We start from the raw sequence: 20041 nt of genomic DNA, 5'->3' as shown, positions 1-20041 counted from the left end.
ATCTGAATCAAGGATTTTGTTTTTCCTTCTTCCTCCTCAATTAGAGGTGGGAGGGGAAAAATAGATTTTTGTTAATTTTTGAGAAAATAAAAATAGAGCTCTCTCTCTCTATATATATGTATATATATATGTATATATACATATATATGTATACACACACACACACACACACACACACACACACACATATATATGAAGTAAAGTGATTGAGGGCAGGGGCTACCTCAATGTTGTTTGTATTTCTTGCACCTATCTTATTGCTTAGAACAGAGTTGACAATACTATTGATATTATTATATAAATGTTAGCTGATATTATTATTATTATTATTATTAATAAACTAATAAAAAACAAAAAACCTCTTAATGCCCTTAGGGATTCTTTGATGAGCAACCCAAAAGAAGAGATAGACAATTGGTTAAACTGGGACTTTAAGAGATTTCTCACCAGTTATAGAGAGGTTGATTAAGGTAATAGGTCAAAAGATGAAGATTTAAATAAAGAAAACACTACATGCTGTGACCACTCATTACTTTAAATTGAGAGATGCTTTGGTCTCTGAAGAGGGACCCCCAGGCAATCTATAGTGTTTAAAAAAGCTAATAACTAGCTGGAATATTGCAGATTTAAAAGCTCAGATTTGGGAAATGAAGGTTTACAGATTTGGGACCACTGATGTCCTATCCACATGCTATCCATCAGCTCAGAAAGAGATAGTGAAAGGTCAGCAGGTTCCAAAAGAGCCAGACCCATCTCATTTGTGACTAGGTTAATTTATATTTTTATATTTAGGCAGTGGGGAAGGGGCAGGAAAATTGGTTACACATATGCCAGATGACAACACTAATGCTAATGCATATAATATATGCTCTACATGTAAATGAATATATTTGCATATGTTGATGAATATGTCAATTATTATCATGAATTTTCTTATTTATATTTTATTGTTATTGTGTTGCTAATATTTATTTGTCTCTTTGCTGGTATTATGCTGATACTATCACTATATTTTGAGAGTGAAATATACTTTTAATGTTTGTATTTATTTGCTCATAGACTAATAATTATGTAAGGGTTATTACTCAGGAGACCTAGAAGTACTGTTTCCACTCTTCACTGTTTGCTGCTAAATATGCCTTGTTTTTGTTGTTGATATTAAGCTGCTCTCTTATTCTGTATACACATATACCATTGCTATCCTTCATATAATTTATATATATTTACATGTTTATAAAATATAATTCATATATAAGTATTATATTTTATAACGCATGATTTAAATTTCTGTATATAAATTAGCAATTTAGTTAGTGAAGCAGCTGGTCCAGATGGACTTTGCATTGTGTTATATCTAATTTATGTAATATTAATGTGGATATGATGCAAATAATACTTTGAGATGCTTACTCATGTAGCTGGAAAAATTATTCTTGTTATTTTAAATGTTATTGTTTATTATGATGCTTTAGATGAATACCTGCAACTTCGTGGTTCAGTGAATAAAGTACTTGGCCTGGAGTTAGAAAAGACCCGAGTTCAAATCCCATCTCAGACACTTACTAGTTGTTTGATCCTGGGCAAATCACTTAACTACTCTGCTTCAGTTTCTTCATTAGTAAAATGGGGATAATAATTCTATTCCTCAGGGTTGTTGTAAGCATCAAATGAGATAATATTTGTAAAGCCCTTAGTATGGTGCTCAGCTATACAAATGGTCGCTCTTAATTGAATGATCTTCAAAAGTACCTCAAGTAATTTAGCAGGAATCAAAATTCTTTGAGTCAAGTATGGAATATAATGAATGTAGACTAGGAAAAATAAACTAGTAAGGGAACCAGGAGCATCTTGTTCTTTTACCCTCGGAGCAAGTTTCAGTCATCAATTCCATCAAATTTAAGGCGCTTTAACTTTAATTTAACCTTCATGACCTGGTTTCAAATTGTCTTTCCAACCTTTTACAATATGCTCCCTCTGAAACTTTTTTTGTCCAGTAAAATTAACCTCCTTTCTCTTCCTTATAACTTCCATCTCCCATCTCTATGCTTTTGCATTGGCTCTCGCTCATACTAGAAATGAACTCTCTTCTCACCATCACTTCTTAGAATTCCTTATTTTCTTCAAAACTCTGTTCAGTTGATGCCTTTATGCTGCACCTCACCCTATTTCAACTTACCTTTATATATTTTGTGTATTCTTCATTAAGCATATTTATCTATGCTGATAAAATGAGTAAGCTCCTTGAAGGAAGGAATTATTTAATAATTTAAATATTTATTTAATACCTAATAACAATATTTAAATTTGTATATAACAAATAATATTTAAAATTTAAAATAATTGAATTAATTTAATAAATTTAATTTATTTCCTCAGGAGCTTAGCACAATCCTGGATCTCAGTGAGCACTTAATATAAACTTATTAATTGGAGGAACTCCTTTTTAAAAAGTGCCTTGTTCTGGATATATGGCATTTTTTTTTATTCTTGATAACCCTCTTTTCCACTGAATTATTGCTTTTTAACATAGTGGATAGAGTACTGGGATTCGAATCTTCAAATTCAATCTCAGATACTTACTGGTTGTGTGGCCCTGTGCAAGTCATTGCCCTGTTTGTCTCAGTTTCCTTATATAAAATAAGCTGGAGAAGGAAATGACAAACTTCTTGAGTATTTCTGCCGAGAAAACTCCAAATGGGGTCACAAAGAGTCAAACACAACTGAAATGACTAAACAACTACAATATTGCCTTCTTAAGATATAGTACAAATGTTAGGCTAAGGAAAAAATTATAGAACCCTGTATTTTGTAGTTCATAAGTATTTGGTAGGTTATAAACATTTGCACAGATGTCTTTATTTTCTTATCTTTGTTCCATGTGTGTCTCTGTTGGAGTATCTGGCTAAGATTGAAAATTCTTAGAATTCAAATTTAGAACTAGATGGGACATAGAAGAGGATACTTAGTCTAACCTGATTTTACAGAGGAGGAAACTAGGCCCAAATTTGTACAAATGGTAGGCACTCTGGCTACAAATTCAGCATTCTTCTATTTCACCTTATTCCAAGAAGTGAAATTAATCTAGGAAAATAATTCTCTCTGGTTCAACATTTTTCACAAAGAGAAGGATTGCTTAGATGGTAATAGATATTGATGGGGTGTTTTTAAGAAATGATCACCGATGACCATTTTTAGATAACTTCATGGAACTGAGACATAGGAAATCATATTTTTGACTTAACAACATAGGTACAAATCACAATTACCTGCCATGGACATTCTCCCTCTTTGCAATCTCTTCCTCCAACGACCCTTATTAAATCATTTCCAACATCTTTAGTTTCTGTGTTATTTAGGAAGAATCCATATAAAGGATCCTTTGTGGGAGCCAGTGTCTCTGTCTCCAACTCATAAGACAGATTCCCATTTAAGTCTGGTTCTATAGCTGACCTCTTTCTTCTTCCTATTGTATATTTTCCACATGGGAAGGAATCTGAAAGGAAAAAAAAACACTTGATATCTGAAAATGTCCCCAAATCATACAACCCATGCCTTGACACAGTTAGCTTCAGAGAGTTTTGCAGTAATCCTATTTATCTCTTGACCTTAAAAGGGAAAGTCTCATAGCTTCATAAGTTGGCATTTCCTTTTTCCAGATAAAGAACTGAGGTAAATAGGATTAAGTAACTTGCTCAAAGTCATACAACTATTTAATGTCTGAGTCCAGATTTGAATTTAGGAAGATGAATCTTCTCCACTCCAAGTCTAGAACTCTATGCACTATGACACTGGGCTGCCCCTGGGGCTCATTATTCAAATCTTTAACTTTTTCTTCTTGCTCTTGACTATTTTTGGATAGTTCCCTGGGGGAGAAGGGTCAGTTATACACAACTAAAAAGCAGCTTGTTAGGGGAGAAAGAATTAGAAAACTTACTTTTTTAAAAATTAATAATAGAGAATAGGAACTTTTATTCAGGAGTTACACCAAATGATGAAAATGTTCTTACTAAAGTTCTGCTTTGATGCCCCATTGTGGAATCATTCTCCAGAGGTCTAGCTAGCAAATAAGAGCTTAACATTTAAATATTAGCTCTTCAGGGTTTTTACAAAATGCTGAATATTTGTTATCTCATTGAATCTCACAACAATCCTATGACTTAAGGATTATTATTTTTCCCATATAATAGATAAGAAAATTGAGTTTAGGAATTGTTAAATAACCTGCCCAGAGCCACACAATTACTAAGCACATGAAGAGGAATTTGAAGTCATTTTTTCCTGATTCCAGGTCCATTTCTCTTGCCCCTTGTTCAACCTAGATGAGTACGGTTTGTTGCTGATAGGCCCTACCAAACTGGAACAGCTAGGAGTATTACTAAATGAAGCTAAGCACCAAGTTGGATGCAGGATTATGATTTTTTTTCAGAGTGACTTTTTTTTAAGGTTTTTTTGCAAGGCAAATGGGGTTAAGTGGCTTGCCTAAGGCCACACAGCTAGGTAATTATTAAGTGTATGAGACCGGATTTGAACCCCAGTACTCCTGACTCCAGGGCTGGTGCTTTATCCACTGCACCACCTAGCTGCCTCCAGAGTGACTCTTAAAGAGGTGGCATAGTAGATAGAACACCTGTTCTGGAGACAGAAAGACTCATCTTTAAGAGTTCAACTTTGGCCTCCAACACTAACTGTAAGTCACTTAACCCCGTTGGCCTCAGTTTCCTCATCTGTCAAATGAGAAGGAAATGGCAAATCACTGCAGTATTTTTACCAAGAAAACCCCAAATGGGATCATGAAAAGTAGCACATGACTGAAGTGACCAAAAAGCAACAACCATTAAATCATAGTGATCATAAGCACCAAGTCTAGACCCTTGAAATACTAAAGGGCCATAAGAATATATTCCAATCCTATATGCCAGTGAGGAGAGGGAGGGAGGGAGGGAGGATAAAAACAGGTGAAGATAAGGACAAGAAGAGGGAGAAGACAGAGGAGGGCAATACTGAGAGGGAAAAGGGCATGAGAGGACTGTGAGAAGGGAAAGAACCAGGACAAGAGGATGTCCCAGGGCTCTGATAGATTTATACTAAGTCACTACAGTGGGGATAGGAGTGAACTGATAGCTCAAACAGGATTTCTAGAAAGAGTTTGGGCCCTAACCCTGGTGACAAGGGATCTTCCCCAAGAAGGTAAGGATGCTGCCTAAAACAGGATGTCATACTCAATAGAAAGTGGGGCATTAAGCTATATATTAGGATCTATCGCATATTGACTTAGAATACCACATAAAAACATTATTTATGTTCTATTGTATTTTTACTTGTTTTGTTAACTATTTCTCAATTACATTTTATTATAATGTAATATTTGAGCTACACTTGAAGTATTGTGTGGGATGTGCATTTGACATCTCGGATCTAAAACAACTTCCCTTCCCTTAGTAATTTGTCATGGATCTATCATTTTGAGGGAGGAGGCAACATTTTGATAGATGCTACTATGCTGAATATTAATAAATTCCAGACTTTATAGAACAACATTATGGAAGAGATTAAAATTATGTGGGAATGTAGTTCACATTATCCCCACACTGGAATAATACCAAAAATGCTTTTAGTACCTGAGTTTCTTTTGTGTATTATCTTCCCTGCTAGGTTGGAAGCTCCTTGAGAGCAGAGATTGCCTTAATTTTTTCTTTTCATTGGTGTGGCAGATATCAATGAAATTATATTTTCTTCCACCAGTATTTTTTCCTAAATCTATTCCAGATTCTATGTTGGTGTTTAGGTCAGTGCTTATTAATACAATGCCATTTCTCTATAGGAATATTATCACCTGATATTGCCAGATCATTAATTTATATCACCATTGAACTTGTTTATATTTTAGCTTTCAATGCTTCTCAGGAAAACTAATTACAGTTCTTTTTTACATTTACATAGCATTCTGACAAAGTGCTTTTTCCCCCCTCATGGTGCTTCTGTGAGATACACAGACCCATGTGTTAATATTCTCTTTTTATAGATGGGGACTATATCTAAGACAGGTGAAATGATTTGTCAATATTTACAATGCTCCTTATATAAAGTGTCCCTTTTGTTGCTAAAATATGTATGACTACCAAACTTCAAGAAATGGTCTCTTGTTTTGGTATTCAGGGCTTTGGTGAAAAGTCCATATTGTTCTCATCTGCATTCTTCATGATTTTATATTTGTATTTCTTGAGAGGAACCATGACTTTATGGGTTGAGTTCTAGACTGAGAGATAAGATGTGAGTTTGAGGTCTACCTTAGTATTAGACAATGAACTCTACCATGGCTCATCTGCTTTGGTTTTCTAGAGAAGACATCCCCAATTACTCCTGCTGTTTCATAGACCCACCAGCTTCTTACCTACAGGGATACAGGATTTGCCATCATCTCCCAGAATGTAGCTATTGGCACAGCTACATACCACGGTGCTCTTTTCTTCTTTGCAGAATTGATCACAGTCTCCATTATCCAAGCTGCAGAGGGTTGGTTTTGCTAGTCAAGAGAGAAGCATGTTAGACTTGGTGGGTATATCAGCATGGTTCAAACTCAGATTACTTCAGATTACTTGGGGAACCATCAATTTATCCAGAAGGGGGGGTAATGGCAGCAGATCACCATGTTGTCTCTTCTCCTCTTCCCCTTCCCCCCTCCCATGTGCCCCAACTCTGAAAATTCTATCATCCCAAAAGTTTTAATTAGGCAGAAACTCCTCCCTCCCTCTCTCCCATCATCATCATCATTAATAGTATTCTGGTGTGCTGGGTGAAAGATTCATGGCATCATACATTTAGAATTGGAAGATCAGTTAGATGAATCCCTTGATTTTACAGATAGGGAAAAACTCAGATCTAGACATATCAAGAGACCTACCCAAAGCCGTGCTGCTGTTAAGTAGCAGACTCCAAATGATCACAGATTATGACTCCAAATCTAATGTCCTTCCCAGTGCCCCAAGCTAATCCTATCCCAATTTTACTTATCTTCTACAATAATTTTGAGCTTATTTTATGCCTTTTGATACTTTGTTTTGTGTGTGTGTGTGTGTGTGTGTGTGTGTGTGTGTGTGTGTGTGTGTGTGTGTGCTTTCAGGCCTTAACCTTGACACTGGAGGAAGGAAAGGAGGGGATTGCGTTACTGGGGCAATATTTGGCTATTCTCCAAAAAAGACATTGACCACAAAAGTAAAAGTGAATAAAATATATCTATGGATCTCCTTAAATTTACTTTGTAGATATTTTGTATACATGTTTTTTGCATATTGTCTCCCCCACAGAATGTAAGATCTCCTGACTACAGTGACTATTTAATTTTCAATTTGGTATAAATAGCGGAGTGCATGACACCTAGTAGATACTTATTAGATGATTGCCTCATTGATTATGCTATTGTCTTAAAGTTCTTACAAAATTAGACTGTCTGCAAAGTTCAATAAGTAATTTGTATTCTTTTTCTTTTTTAGGTTTTTGCAAGGCAAATGGGGTTAAGTGGCTTGCCCAAGGCCGCACAGCTAGGTAATTATTAAGTATCTGAGACCGGATTTGAACCCAGGTACTCCTGACTCCAAGGCCGGTGCTTTATCCACTACGCCACCTAGCCGCCCCAGTAATTTGTATTCTTAACAAGATATTTTTGATGCATATAAAACCCATGTTTAAAATTCCTTATTTTGTTTAATTAGGGACATTCTAGATTTCCTTAAAAATTGTTATCCTTTCCACATTATGGGGTTAGGGGCATGGACCTCTTTTGATCTGAAAAAGTCATGAAAAATTTTTTGGCCCTCCCTTTGTACCAGAGTACGTATTTGAAATATTTTGGTATTTGAAAATGTGTTAATGTTATGTATATATTTTATGCATTTCTGAGTTTCTAAACTTTTTCTCTGTCATTTGTTGGCCTTCATGAAACTTCTTCAAAACTCACCCCAAATTTCTAATAGTTTTTTATGACAACCCACAATATATCAAAACTTTGATGGGGAAAGTCAAAATTTGGAGGGGATAATGGTAATCTCTTTTTGTTCTTTAGCAATAAAAACAAACACTAAACTACAATGATGATGAAGAGAGCTTTTGGTTTATAGATATAAATCTCAAATGCACAGTATTTAAGGATTGAGGTGTTAATCTCTTCTCTTTCATCCCTCTTCTTCATTACTTTCCTTTAAATAATTCCAGTCTCTAAGGAGCTATGTTAGATCATACTTACAAAATTCACAGTTTTTGCCTTCAAACCCTTCCATGCAAATACAGGTGTATTCACCAAGGCCATCTTTACAACTACCTTGATTCTGACAAGGTTTGTTTTCACACTGGTCACCATCTGCAAAGAAAAACCTTGGAAACTTAAGTTTGCAAAGGTTTTCCATCATCCCCGATGGGAACTTTTTGGTTTTGATAACAGCAAAACTTTCAGACAATTCCAATGAGCTTGCTAACTCTGTTCAACAAAGTCCCATCAACTAATTTCTAGAATCAGACTCTTTTTTGTTTCATTAGTCTAGTTCTTCTGTGTTTGTTCTTATGTTGTTCCACTTTTGGATGTGGGATTGATGATGTGTAGACTAACATTGGGAAACTGACTTGAACTGAGCTCTTTTTTTTTTAGGTTTTTTCAAGGCAAATGGGGTCAAGTAGCTTGCTCAAGGCGACTGAGCTCTTTTCAAAGGGAGTTTCTGATGTGGAAACAGCCTGAAAGCAAAGCTGTTTAGAGATGGGAAAACCATGTGACCTAGTGAAAAGGAAGAAAGGAAGTCCAAAAACATTTGTTGAGCATCTACTTATGTGCTAAGGGCTTTAGAAATATTCTCTCATTAGATCCTTACAACAATCCTGGGAGGCTGGTGCTATTATTAGCCCCTTTTTACAGTTGAGGAAACTGAGGCAGACAGAGGTTAAGTGACTTATCCAGGGTCACAATTTTAAGTGTCTGAGATGGGATTCGAGTCCAAGTCTTCCTGATTCCAGACCTAGAGGCATATAAGGGAGTTTTGGTCTCTACATTATATTTTGGTAGTGAGTCTCTGGGACTCAAAAATCATAAATTGTAAGAGCTAGATGGGACCTTTGAGATTGTCCAGACTAATACTTCATTTTGTCAATTAAGAAACTGAGAGCCAGAGAGAGGAACTGAGTTGATCAAGACCAAACAATGAGTTAGTGGAATTTAGTATAGTGTAAGCTAGAAGAAAGACCTGAAATAGGGCTCAGAAAGCTTTGATTCTAGTGTTGGTTTTGTTACTAATTTTCAGTGTAATCTTTTTCTTTTGATGGGACAATAGGGTTGTGACTTGCCCAAGATCACAAGGCTAGTAAATGTCATGTGTCTGAGGTTAGATTTGAACTCAGATCCTCCTGACTCCAGGGCTAGTACTCTGCAGTGGCATCACCTAGCTGCCCCATGCGGTATAATTTTTTTTTTGCAGGGTAATAGGGTTAAATGACTTACTCAATGTCGCACAGGTAGGTAATTATTAAGTGTCTGAGGACAGATTTGAACTTAGGTCCTCCTGACTCCAGGGCTAGTGCTCTACCCATTATGCCATCTAGCTGCCCCTATGAAGTATAAGCTTAAATAAGTTACTTAAAATGTAAGTTCTTTGAGGACAGGAACTGTTTTTTTTTCCCTTTGTATCTATAGTACCTCAGACATAGTAGAAACTTAACAAATATTTGTTGATTGACTGATAGCAAGCGCAGAGGGACAGACTTTGTTTTAGGTCACCAACATGGTGATGTTGTAGAATATGATTTCTTCCTTTTCCTCAATGGGGTCATGAGAGGTTAGATATGACTGAAGCAACTGAATAACAACATACACACACACAAACACACACACACACACACACACACAAAGAGGGAGCTTGATGGTTCCATGGATAACATGCTACACCTGGATTCAGGAAGACCTGAGTTCAGATCCAGTTTTAGACACTTAATAATTTTGTGACCCTGGACAAATCACTTAACCTCAGTTTTCCTTAGTCTACTTCAAAAGGAAATGGCAAACAACTCCAGTATCTTTGCCAAGAAAATCTCATAGACAATATTGGCATAGTCTACAGGTCCACAAAGAGTCAATCGTGACTAAATTACTGAACAACAAATACACACACACACATACACACACACGTATACTTCCATACACATGTTATTTAGTCATTTCAGTCATAGCTAACTCTTTTTGACTCCATTTATGTCTTTCTTGGCAAAGATACAGGAGTGGTTTGTATTTCCTTCTTCAGCTCATTTTACAGATGAGGAAACTGAGGCAAACAGGGTTAAGTGACTTGCCCAGGGTCACACAGCTCTTTGGTGTCTGAGACCAGAGTTGAACCCACAAAGATAAATCTTCCTGTTTCCAAGTCCAGTGCTCTATTCCTTTTGCCATCTAGCTGCCCAGAATACATGTACATACTTGTGTGTGTGTGTGTGTGTGTATCTATATATTCATATATGCTTAAAACTTCACTAAGGGGGCGGCTAGGTGGCGTAGTGGATAAAGCACCGGCCTTGGAGTCAGGAGTACCTGGGTTCAAATCCGGATTCAGACACTTAATAATTACCTAGCTGTGTGGCCTTGGGCAAGCCACTTAACCCCATTTGCCTTGCAAAAAACCTAAAAAAAAAAACTACACTAAGACTTTCAGGACACCCTACACATAACACATATATTTTGCTGAATACACAAAATAAAATTCTGAGATTCCGTCACTAATCAACAGATTTTTTTTTTACTTGCAATGTAAGAGCAATCCACAAAAAGAGATATCTCTGAGTACAAACTCAACTTGATTTTTAACAGAACCTCTTTTGTACAGAGGGAAAATAAAGGAAATGCTTATCTGCATGGCTACATGAATAAGGTGTTTTGTGAAAACAAACAATTTTATTAACAGGACCTAGGAATATACGGGAGTAAAAAAATTATTGTTAGGAAACATCAAAAATTCATAGGAATAAAATATTCTTATGATTAAAAAGCTTCTGTTTTAAGGACATATAGGTAATATATGATCAAACAATTAAAGGATACAGTTAATGTATGGTATAGTCAAATAAAACAAGATAGAGACATATAGTGATCCCAAAAGTCTTAGTGCTGTCTTCAGTTTAATAGCTTAAATGTCTACTTAAAAATTGCATTACAACTTTTGAGATGGCATAGTTGATTAACTATAATTAAGAAATATTTATTTTTTAGGATACTGAATAGAGGACATTCTTCACAGATAAATATTGTTTTTTTTCTTTTCCATCAATTAAGACTGAGCAGTAATTGCTTAAAAAAGAAAATGAAGTTTGGTTTGAAGTTAAACTCTATTCCTATACATATGTAGTTTCATCTATTATACATGTAAAAATGTAAGATATAAAATGTAACTCACCTTTGTATATATTCCAGAATTCTATCTGACAAGAAAAAATAGATTTAAACAGATTAGAAAAGTACAGATTATCATACCTTTTCATACAATTAAGGAAAGATGATGCATTTGGAGGACTAGAACAAGCTGAAAGTGATATTTTCTTTCCTACAGTTCCTCAAATTGACCTTCCCAAATGATAGTGAGTGATTAAAAAAATGGAAAATCATTCTTCTATGAATGTAGAGTCATGTCACAATTATTGGCATAATAATTGGAAATATTCCTTTAATCTTCCTTTTTTTTTTTAAGGTTTTTTTTTTGCAAGGCAAATGGGGTTAAGTGGCTTGCCCAAGGCCACACAGCTAGGTAATTATTAAGTGTCTGAGACCAGATTTGAACCCAGGTACTCCTGACTCCAAGGCTGGTGCTTTATCCACTGCGCCACCTAGCTGCCCTCCTTTAATTTTTCTTGAAAATCAAAAAGTTATAACCTCTTTGAATACTGAGACTCTGTCTTACCTGTCTCTTATCTTGTCCAGTACTCAGTCAATGTATTGACTATATAAGGTACTCAATACCTGTTTAAATAATGTTAAATGAATATTTATATTACCCTATTGATCAACAAGAAATGAAAAATATTGTAAATATGTAGTATTTTTGCTAAATTTTATGTAGTCCACTTTCCTGATTTTACAGATGAGAAAAATGAGGTCCTGAGAAAGGAAGTGATTTGTCCAAGGTCACATAACTGCTAAGGGACAGAGCTGGGACAAAGAATCAGGTCTCCAAACTCCAAATACACTTTTCTTTCCGTATACTTTTTTTTTTTAGGCTTTTACAAGGCAAATGGGGTTAAAGTGGCTTGCCCAAAGCCACATAGTTAGGTAATTATTAAGTGTCTGAGATCGGATTGGAACCCAGGTACTCCTGACTCCAAGGGTGCTTTATCCACTGCGCCACTTAGCCGCCCCTCCATATACTTTTGATATTCAGTAAAGAAACTAGGTGGTGCGGTGGGTGTTGGACCTGAAGTCAGGAAGATTCACCTTCCTGAGTTCAAATCCATCCTCAGACATATACTGGTTGTGTGCCACTGGAGAAGTCACTTACCCCTGTTTGCCACAGCTTCCTCATCTGTAAAATGATCTGGAGAATGAAATGGCAAAAAACTCCAGTATCTTTGCAAAATAAAACCCCAAATGTGGTTAAGAAGATTTGTATACAACTGAAAAATAACCAAAAAAGCCTCCCCCAATTAGATGAGTGTGAGAAGGGGGACCAAACAAATTTAGTGTACTGAAGCTTTCTTAGATGGAACATGAAACCAGTTAATCCTTTAATTAATTTAATTTGTTAAACTCATCCTTACTGTTTTTTCTTTGTCTTCAAAGACTTCTCTGGCTTCTTCAAAAGAACAAGTTTCTTCAAGACATTCTCTCTCAAGATTTCCTTGTTTTAACTCTTCAAATATTGTATTAGCTCGCCGGGCTCTCTTCAAGACATTATTGGCCTTTTCTTGATTTAGGAAAACTATAAGATAATCAGGATCATAGAGTTAGTTGTATGAGATCCATTCAATCCAAATCTCCTCCTTCTGTCTTCAATAGCATGTTCTCCAAAGTCAAGACAGACATGGTTCCAACCCTTTTAGAAAGTTGGTCAAAGATTAAGGTTGTGGAAGGAATCCATGTAGAGAAGTCTTAAAGGTAATTCAAAATGTGGACCAAGAGGTCAAATGGGAGGACACATGGGAAGTCATAATCAGATTAAAAATCCCAAGTTAGGATATGAAGCCATGAAATTGGAAAAGTTTCACTTCATGACTTTTCTCCATAACTATCTAACTTGGTTTGGAGAATTGAACTGAGCTCAGGAACTTAATAAACATTTATTAATAATATTCACCAGACAATGTGCTAAGCACTTCATAGATGTTTCATTTGATCCTCAGAACAACCCTGGGAGGGATGTGTTATTATAATCTCTATGTTACAGTTGAGGAAACTGAGGCAAATAGCGGTTAAGTGACTTGTCCAGGGTCACACAGCTAGGAAGTTTCTGAGGCAAGATTTGGGCTTAGGTCTTCCTGATTCCAGGTCCAGATCTCTATCTGGATTAATATTTATTGTTGTTATAAAGTCAATTGATTGTGTCTGACTCTTTATGACCCTATGTACCATAGTATATGGATTAAAGGAAATATAGGTTAAGTGACTTGCCCGGGATCATACAGCTAGTAAGTATTTGAGGTTGGTTATGAACTAGGAACTTCCTGACTCGAGGCCCAGTTCTCAATCCTCTGAGCCACCTTGCAAACCCATAATGGTTAATTGACTCAATTTAGAATGGAACCTATTCTAAAACTGACTTGTCTACAACAGTTTCACTTGAGGTTATTTCTCAAGACCAGATTAAATCTTCCTTTAGAATTAATACTTTGCTCTGACCAGGGGTTAATGGTGGGTGACATGATCTTTACATGGATGGATGTTCTTCTTTTTTTGAAATTCTTTCCTCCTTTGACTTTCATCATGACACTTTAATTCACTTACTCTTTTTTGGACCTTAGTTTCCTCATCTATAAAGTGAGGAAATTCAAATATATGATTGTTAAGTTTCCTTCCTTTCTTCTACTTCCTTTCTTCTTATTTCCTTCATTGCTGCTTTTCTGGTTTAGTACACCAGTTCTTCCTTCTCTTAATATCGCTCCGAAGTGACCATTCTTCTCGGTTTATCCTTGACTCTTTTATAAACCTCATCCAGTTTTATAACTTCTTTTATTACCTCTATGAGGATGATTACTAAATAGGGGTATTTTGCCTGAATATGAATTCCAAATGCCTTCTCCCTTGACCTTCAGTACCATATTCTGAATTACCCTCAGGATATCTCTATTTGAATTCCCTACATAACCTTAAAACTATTCAAGTTAAAAACTGAATTTATCTTCCCATATGAATTGGTCAATTATTGTTCTTCAAGGTCCTGAGGTTCAAATATGTAATATGTAATATGTAATATGAAACATGTAATTCTTCATGTTCAGTCTTTTCTGTTTCCTCTCACTGTGGAGAAAATCCTTACCACCTCTTAAATTTGTTCCATAAATTTTTATTTTTTTGTTATTCCACAAATCATTTTATTTATTTTATCTTTGTACATTATTTTGTTTTATTTTCATGTTGTTTGTTCAATAAATTATTTTATTATGTTTGCTGTCTCCATAAATGATTTCATTTTGTTTTGTTTCATAGATTATTTTCTCTTCATTTTCTAGATTCTAGATAGTATTAATAAGTATGTTAAACTTATTGTTATATTTTATTATGCAACACTTATATAAAATTTTTATATGAATACATATCAAATACATAAATAATAATGCCTGCATATCGGTCTATTTAAACACATGTTAAAATCATGTTATCATGTTTTACTATTATCAAATATATATCATAACATTTTGGGATGAATCATTATACAGTCACAATACCTGTAAGTCTGTATATTTTAAACATTTTTTTTTTTGTAAGGCAATGGGGTTAAGTGTCTAAGGCCACACAGCTAGGTAATTATTAAGTGTCTGAGGTCAGATTTGAACTCAGGTACTCCTGACTCCAGGGCCAGTCCTCTATCCACTGCGCCACCTAACCTCCCCTTTAAACGTTTTATGAACAAATATTTTACTTTTATTCAAATAATCAAATAAATCTTCCTTTCTCCTTTCTCTTCTCACTGAGGATATCCTTATCTTTATCACTTCATGCTACTATAGTCTCCCAGACTCTGGTCTTTTTCAACTCCAAATTTCCTTTTTTCATTGCCAGATTGTTGGGTGCAGACTGATGATTTAACTAATGTGGGGGCACTCCTCTGTGGAAACTCTCTCCGTTGTTGTAGATGAACAGCTTCCTCATAATTCACAGTCTCTGAGAGTTTTCAGTCTTCCAAGAGCTTAAGTGACTTGCTTTAGCTTACTAAACTAAAAATTGTTTAGTGTGTGTCAGAGGTCTTCCTATCTTCCAGGCTTGATAGCTACTAGCTACTACTCCATTTTTTTAATTTTCCAGAACACCTCTTCATCATGTCTTTTATAAAAAACCTACACAACCAGTTTTGTCTTTGGATCAAATCAATGTGCACTATTTAGAATTCAAGTCTCTTAGTTCAGTTACAACTGACCTCAGTGAAGCTGAGATACACTGTTGGGATACCTCACCATTGGCTATACTAGCCATACTTATTTCCCATTGATATAGAAATTTTTAGAGTTAGCAAAACACTTTCCTTACAATAACCTTGTGAGGTATGTAGCAAAAGGATCATCCACCCATTTTCTACATGAGGAAACTGAAGCAAAATGATTTGTCTAAGGTCTTCTGGCTATGCAGTGGCAAAGTGGGAACAGAAATACAGACATACTGCTATTTCCCAATGACTTCCTTTGACTATCCTCTCCACTAAGTGTAAGATAGGTAAACTCTCCCTCGTAACAAATAAGCCCAGTTAAATAAAAGAAATAATACCTACGTGCTCTCAGAAAAACCTGAAAAGATTTACATGAGCTGATATAAAGTGAAATGTACTGTGTACAAAGTAATAGCAATATTGTAGGATGATCAGCTGTGAATGACAGCTTTTCTCAGCATACAATGATCTAAGGCAATTCTGAATGTTGTTAGGAAAAAATATTATCTATTCCCAGAGAAGTACTGATAGTTTTCAGAAAACAGATTGAAGCACACTTTTAAAAAAAACCCCAACTTTATTTTTTTTGAGTTTTTTTTGGGGGGGGAGAGGGTATCTGTTTTCTTTCACAACAGTATTATTATGGAAATATTTTGCATGACTACATAATTATAACCTATATCAAATTACTTGCTTTCTCAATTGGGGGGGGGGAATGGGGAGGGAGAAAAAGAGAAGTTGGGGGGGCAGCTAGGTGACGTAGTGGGTAAAGCACCGGCCCTGGAGTCAGGAGTACCTAGGTTCAGATCCGGTCTCAGACACTTAATAATTACCTAGCTCTGTGGCCTTGGGCAAACCACTTAACCTTGTTTGCCTTGCAAAAACCTAAAAAAAAAAAGAGAGAGAGAGAGAATTTGGAGCTTAAGGCTTTTAAAAATATAAAAAATATTTTTATATGTAACAGGAAAAATGAAATATTAAATAAATAAATAAAATAATTAAAAATTTATTAGACATGCTTACTATTAGTTTTAGGCTTGGCTATTGTATTCATTTGAGTTCAATTTCTTTCAATGTCATTTTCCTTTACATTATTGTTATAATTATGCAGCTAATTTTCCTGATTCTGCTTATCTCACTCTGTGTCAGTTCATGCAAGTTTTCCCCCCAGCTCTGATTTCTCCATATTTGTCATTTCTAATGACACAACAGCATTTCAAAAAAATTCACGTATTACAATATATTTAGCCATTTATAGTCAATGGACACTCACTTGGTTTCTAGTTCTCTACAACTGCAAAAAAATTGTTGGTATAAATATTTTGTATACATGGAACCTTTTTTCTGTCTTTGACCTCTTTGAATCAAATATCCAGCAATGGTAACATTGGACTAACATGTAGAATTCAATGAGTTTTCTTTGGTTTATTTCAAAACTGTGAAACCCAGCTCATCTGGCTCCATATCTGGTAGTTTTCCCACATCTTCTCAGCTGTGCATATCTCCTGGACATTTTCTTCAAGGTCACCATCATTCAATTTTTTCTACAAACCCTCATCATTTTAACTCCAATTTATTCCAGGCTAATTTTTCCTCTTCTAACTTTGTTTGACACAATAAATGTGTTGAATGGAATTGAATTATCAGGTAGAAGATATCTATGATTATAACTATCATGCAGGTAGTGATGCCTCTATAAACTGGGAAGTAAAATTGTCCCCAACTAGATACAGGTTAGAGCTGCCAGCTAGTGTAGCAAATAGACTGCTGGAGAAAGAGTCAAAATAACTTGAGTTCAAATCCAGCCTCAGACACCAGAGAAGCAAGCTTCAAGGACATTCCTTTTCTTTGAATTCATCTCAATTCAATTTAATTCAATTGAATTAATCTTATTTCCGGAGCAGCTATTATGTATTCAGTGCTACTCTGGCTCTGTTCAGGATTACCTGTAGATGATATACTGCCTGACCTCAAAAAGCTTACAGTTTTAATGGGAAGATCACACTGATCTGAATCTGTTAGCTATGCTAACATGCAATAAAGTGCTTATTTGAATATAATCAAGTGCCAAAATGAATGTAAGGGCCATGCCTGGTCATAATAATGACTCACATTTGTTTACTTATTCACCAAGTGCTTTCTTCACATAGCACTGTGTGTGTTAGATATTGAGACAATTGTCCCCATTTTTCAGATGAGGAAACAAATTGTTTTGCCCAGCTAGTCAGACATGGGAGTTGAACTCCAGTCGCATGACTTTATTACATAAGGTTATCTCTATCCTAAGGTTATAAAGATTAGAGTTCAATGTTAAATTAGAATTCACTTATGTGCTATTACTTAAACTTGTTACGTTACTTAAGCGATGTGTGCCTCAGTTTCCTTATCTATAAAGAGAGAGGGTTGGACTAGAAGATATTTTGAAGTCTCTTACAGTTCTAAATGATTTGCCTTAAAAGTGGGGGTGGGGAGTAGAATTTAATTTGGGGAGTAGAATTTAATTTGGAAGAAATGAAGGTTGATCCAGATAGCAAGAAGACCCTGGACTGAAATTCACATGAAAGTATGAATGAGAATGGCATGTTTTAAGTACAATGAGACCAATTTATTTGGAATAGAGAGCATATGTTATGAAAATATAATGGAAGATTAGGTTGGATAAGGTAAAATGAAATCATATTATAGAGACACTTGAATTTTAGGGTAATGAATTTGGAATTTATCTAAGAGGCAGTAGGGAGTCATGGTAGGTTTTGGGGCAGAATAAGTAATATGAAGAAAATTTCAGGAAGATGTAGCAGGTAGCTGTGTACAGGATAGAAAGTGAATTACTTGTTAAGTGAAAATGTATTGTCATAGGCTTTTTTACAAATTGTTTGATTCCTTGCATTTATCAATAATTGAATTGTATAGTGGAAAGAACACTTACCTTATAGTTAGAAGAATTGTTTTATGTTCTATATCCATCACTTATTAACTTAGTGACACAGTATAAGTCACTCAAACTCTGAGTCTCAGCTCCCTTAATTATGAAATGTTAACTGCCTCATCCTCTGCAAAGGGTTGTTGTAAGGATCAAATAGAATGAATGGTTTGTAAGTATTTCATGAAATGTAAAGAATTCTTTTCTGTTTTTCATTTTTTCTTCTCTAAAGAGATCTTTACAGCCCATTATATGAATTGCCAGCACCCCCAACACTATTTTTTATCACTCCCTAACATGTGGATTTAATGACCACTTTGCCAGCTTTGCTAGCTATGTATCATTATTGTTGCTATTATTAGATTCTCACTATTATATCTCACTCCCAATTTTTTATTTCTGGATAAAACGTGGAATTTTTTTTTCATTCAGCTCTCTCATTCTCTGCTTATCTTTGACCTTTTTCACTTATGATTGAAACAAGCTCCCTTATGTTTTCATCTCAGACATTTATTTCACCTTGGCTTCTTGTATTCTATGTATTTCCCCCTTCCATAAATTCTTCTCTTCTTTCAGGTCTTCCTGGAAGGTGAGTTCCTTATCAGACTCAGAGAGAGCTAAAAGAATTAGAGCTAGAAGGACAATTCCCACATTTTACAGGTGAGGAAACTTGCCAGATAGTGTCAGAGCTGGGATTTGACCCCACTTCCCGACTCCAAACCCAGCTACCATCCCACTTTACCGTGCTGCTTTGCCTAATCCAGATTCTGATTGAATCAGTCTTTTTCCTGTTGGCTGTCACTTCTCTAGTGGTTATTCTCCATCTGTCATTCTCCCCCTCCCCATCCTCCACTTCTGTTTCTCATTAAAATCTTGGCAGAAACAGGATAGACTCTTTCTCAATCCCTAGTAGTCAAAGCAGAGTTATTCTCAGACGACATTCAAAAAGAGGCTAATGGAGTGATAAATTCAGAGCTGGAAGGAACCTCAGAGACCATCTAGTCCGGATCCCTAATTTTTACACATGAGTAAATTGATGTCCAAAAAGAAATGACTTGACCAAGGTCAGAAAAATAGTAAGTAGGGATTCAGATCCAGGTCTATTGACTCCTGGCCCAGAACTATTCCTTCTGTCATTCTCCTAGAGAAGCAACTGAGCTACCTCAGATAAATTACACGAAGTGCAAGGTTCCAAAGCTACCTTGTTTATACCCACCCCCACCCTCCAGTTGCCTCCTCTGGCGAGAGATCCATCAGAATGAAGTCACCTGGGAGCAAAAATAGAAATGTCAAAGGGCAGAATCCTACCGGTTTCCCCGAAGTGCAGGAGACCTGCCAGAGAGGTGCCAAATAGGAGGAGGAACCACCAGCTTGCCATGGTCATTGGTCTAAGAAAAGAATGGTGCTCTGCCTCTTCTGCCTGGGACTGCCCGGGGCAAGGTCCAGCTCGCTCTGGGCTTCCCTGACTTGCTCTGTTGTCCTTCTACTTATCATCACAAATAGGATGAGGCATCCGATTGGTGGATAG

The 20041-nt window shown here is 35.8% G+C and overlaps 1 protein-coding gene across 1 annotated transcript in view; it reads right to left on the bottom strand.

Moving 5' to 3' along the window:
* Positions 1 to 20004, bottom strand: part of F10 (coagulation factor X) — a 29533-nt gene extending 9529 nt beyond the window's left edge. Inside the window, exons 1-6 of the mRNA XM_074192079.1 lie at positions 19822 to 20004; positions 12772 to 12932; positions 11418 to 11442; positions 8240 to 8353; positions 6392 to 6523; positions 3267 to 3493 (exon numbers count right to left, since the gene is read on the bottom strand). Of these exons, the coding sequence (XP_074048180.1) occupies positions 3267 to 3493; positions 6392 to 6523; positions 8240 to 8353; positions 11418 to 11442; positions 12772 to 12932; positions 19822 to 19897 (735 nt within the window). The 5' untranslated portion in view covers positions 19898 to 20004. The remainder of the gene's footprint in view (positions 1 to 3266; positions 3494 to 6391; positions 6524 to 8239; positions 8354 to 11417; positions 11443 to 12771; positions 12933 to 19821) is intronic.
* Positions 20005 to 20041: the final 37 nt, after the last annotated feature.

This window comes from Macrotis lagotis, chromosome 6 (genome assembly GCF_037893015.1).
Source record: "Macrotis lagotis isolate mMagLag1 chromosome 6, bilby.v1.9.chrom.fasta, whole genome shotgun sequence".
Taxonomy (NCBI): domain Eukaryota; kingdom Metazoa; phylum Chordata; class Mammalia; order Peramelemorphia; family Peramelidae; genus Macrotis; species Macrotis lagotis.
The sequence above is the reverse complement of the archived record's forward strand: the minus strand, read 5'-3'. Positions and strand labels throughout refer to the sequence as shown.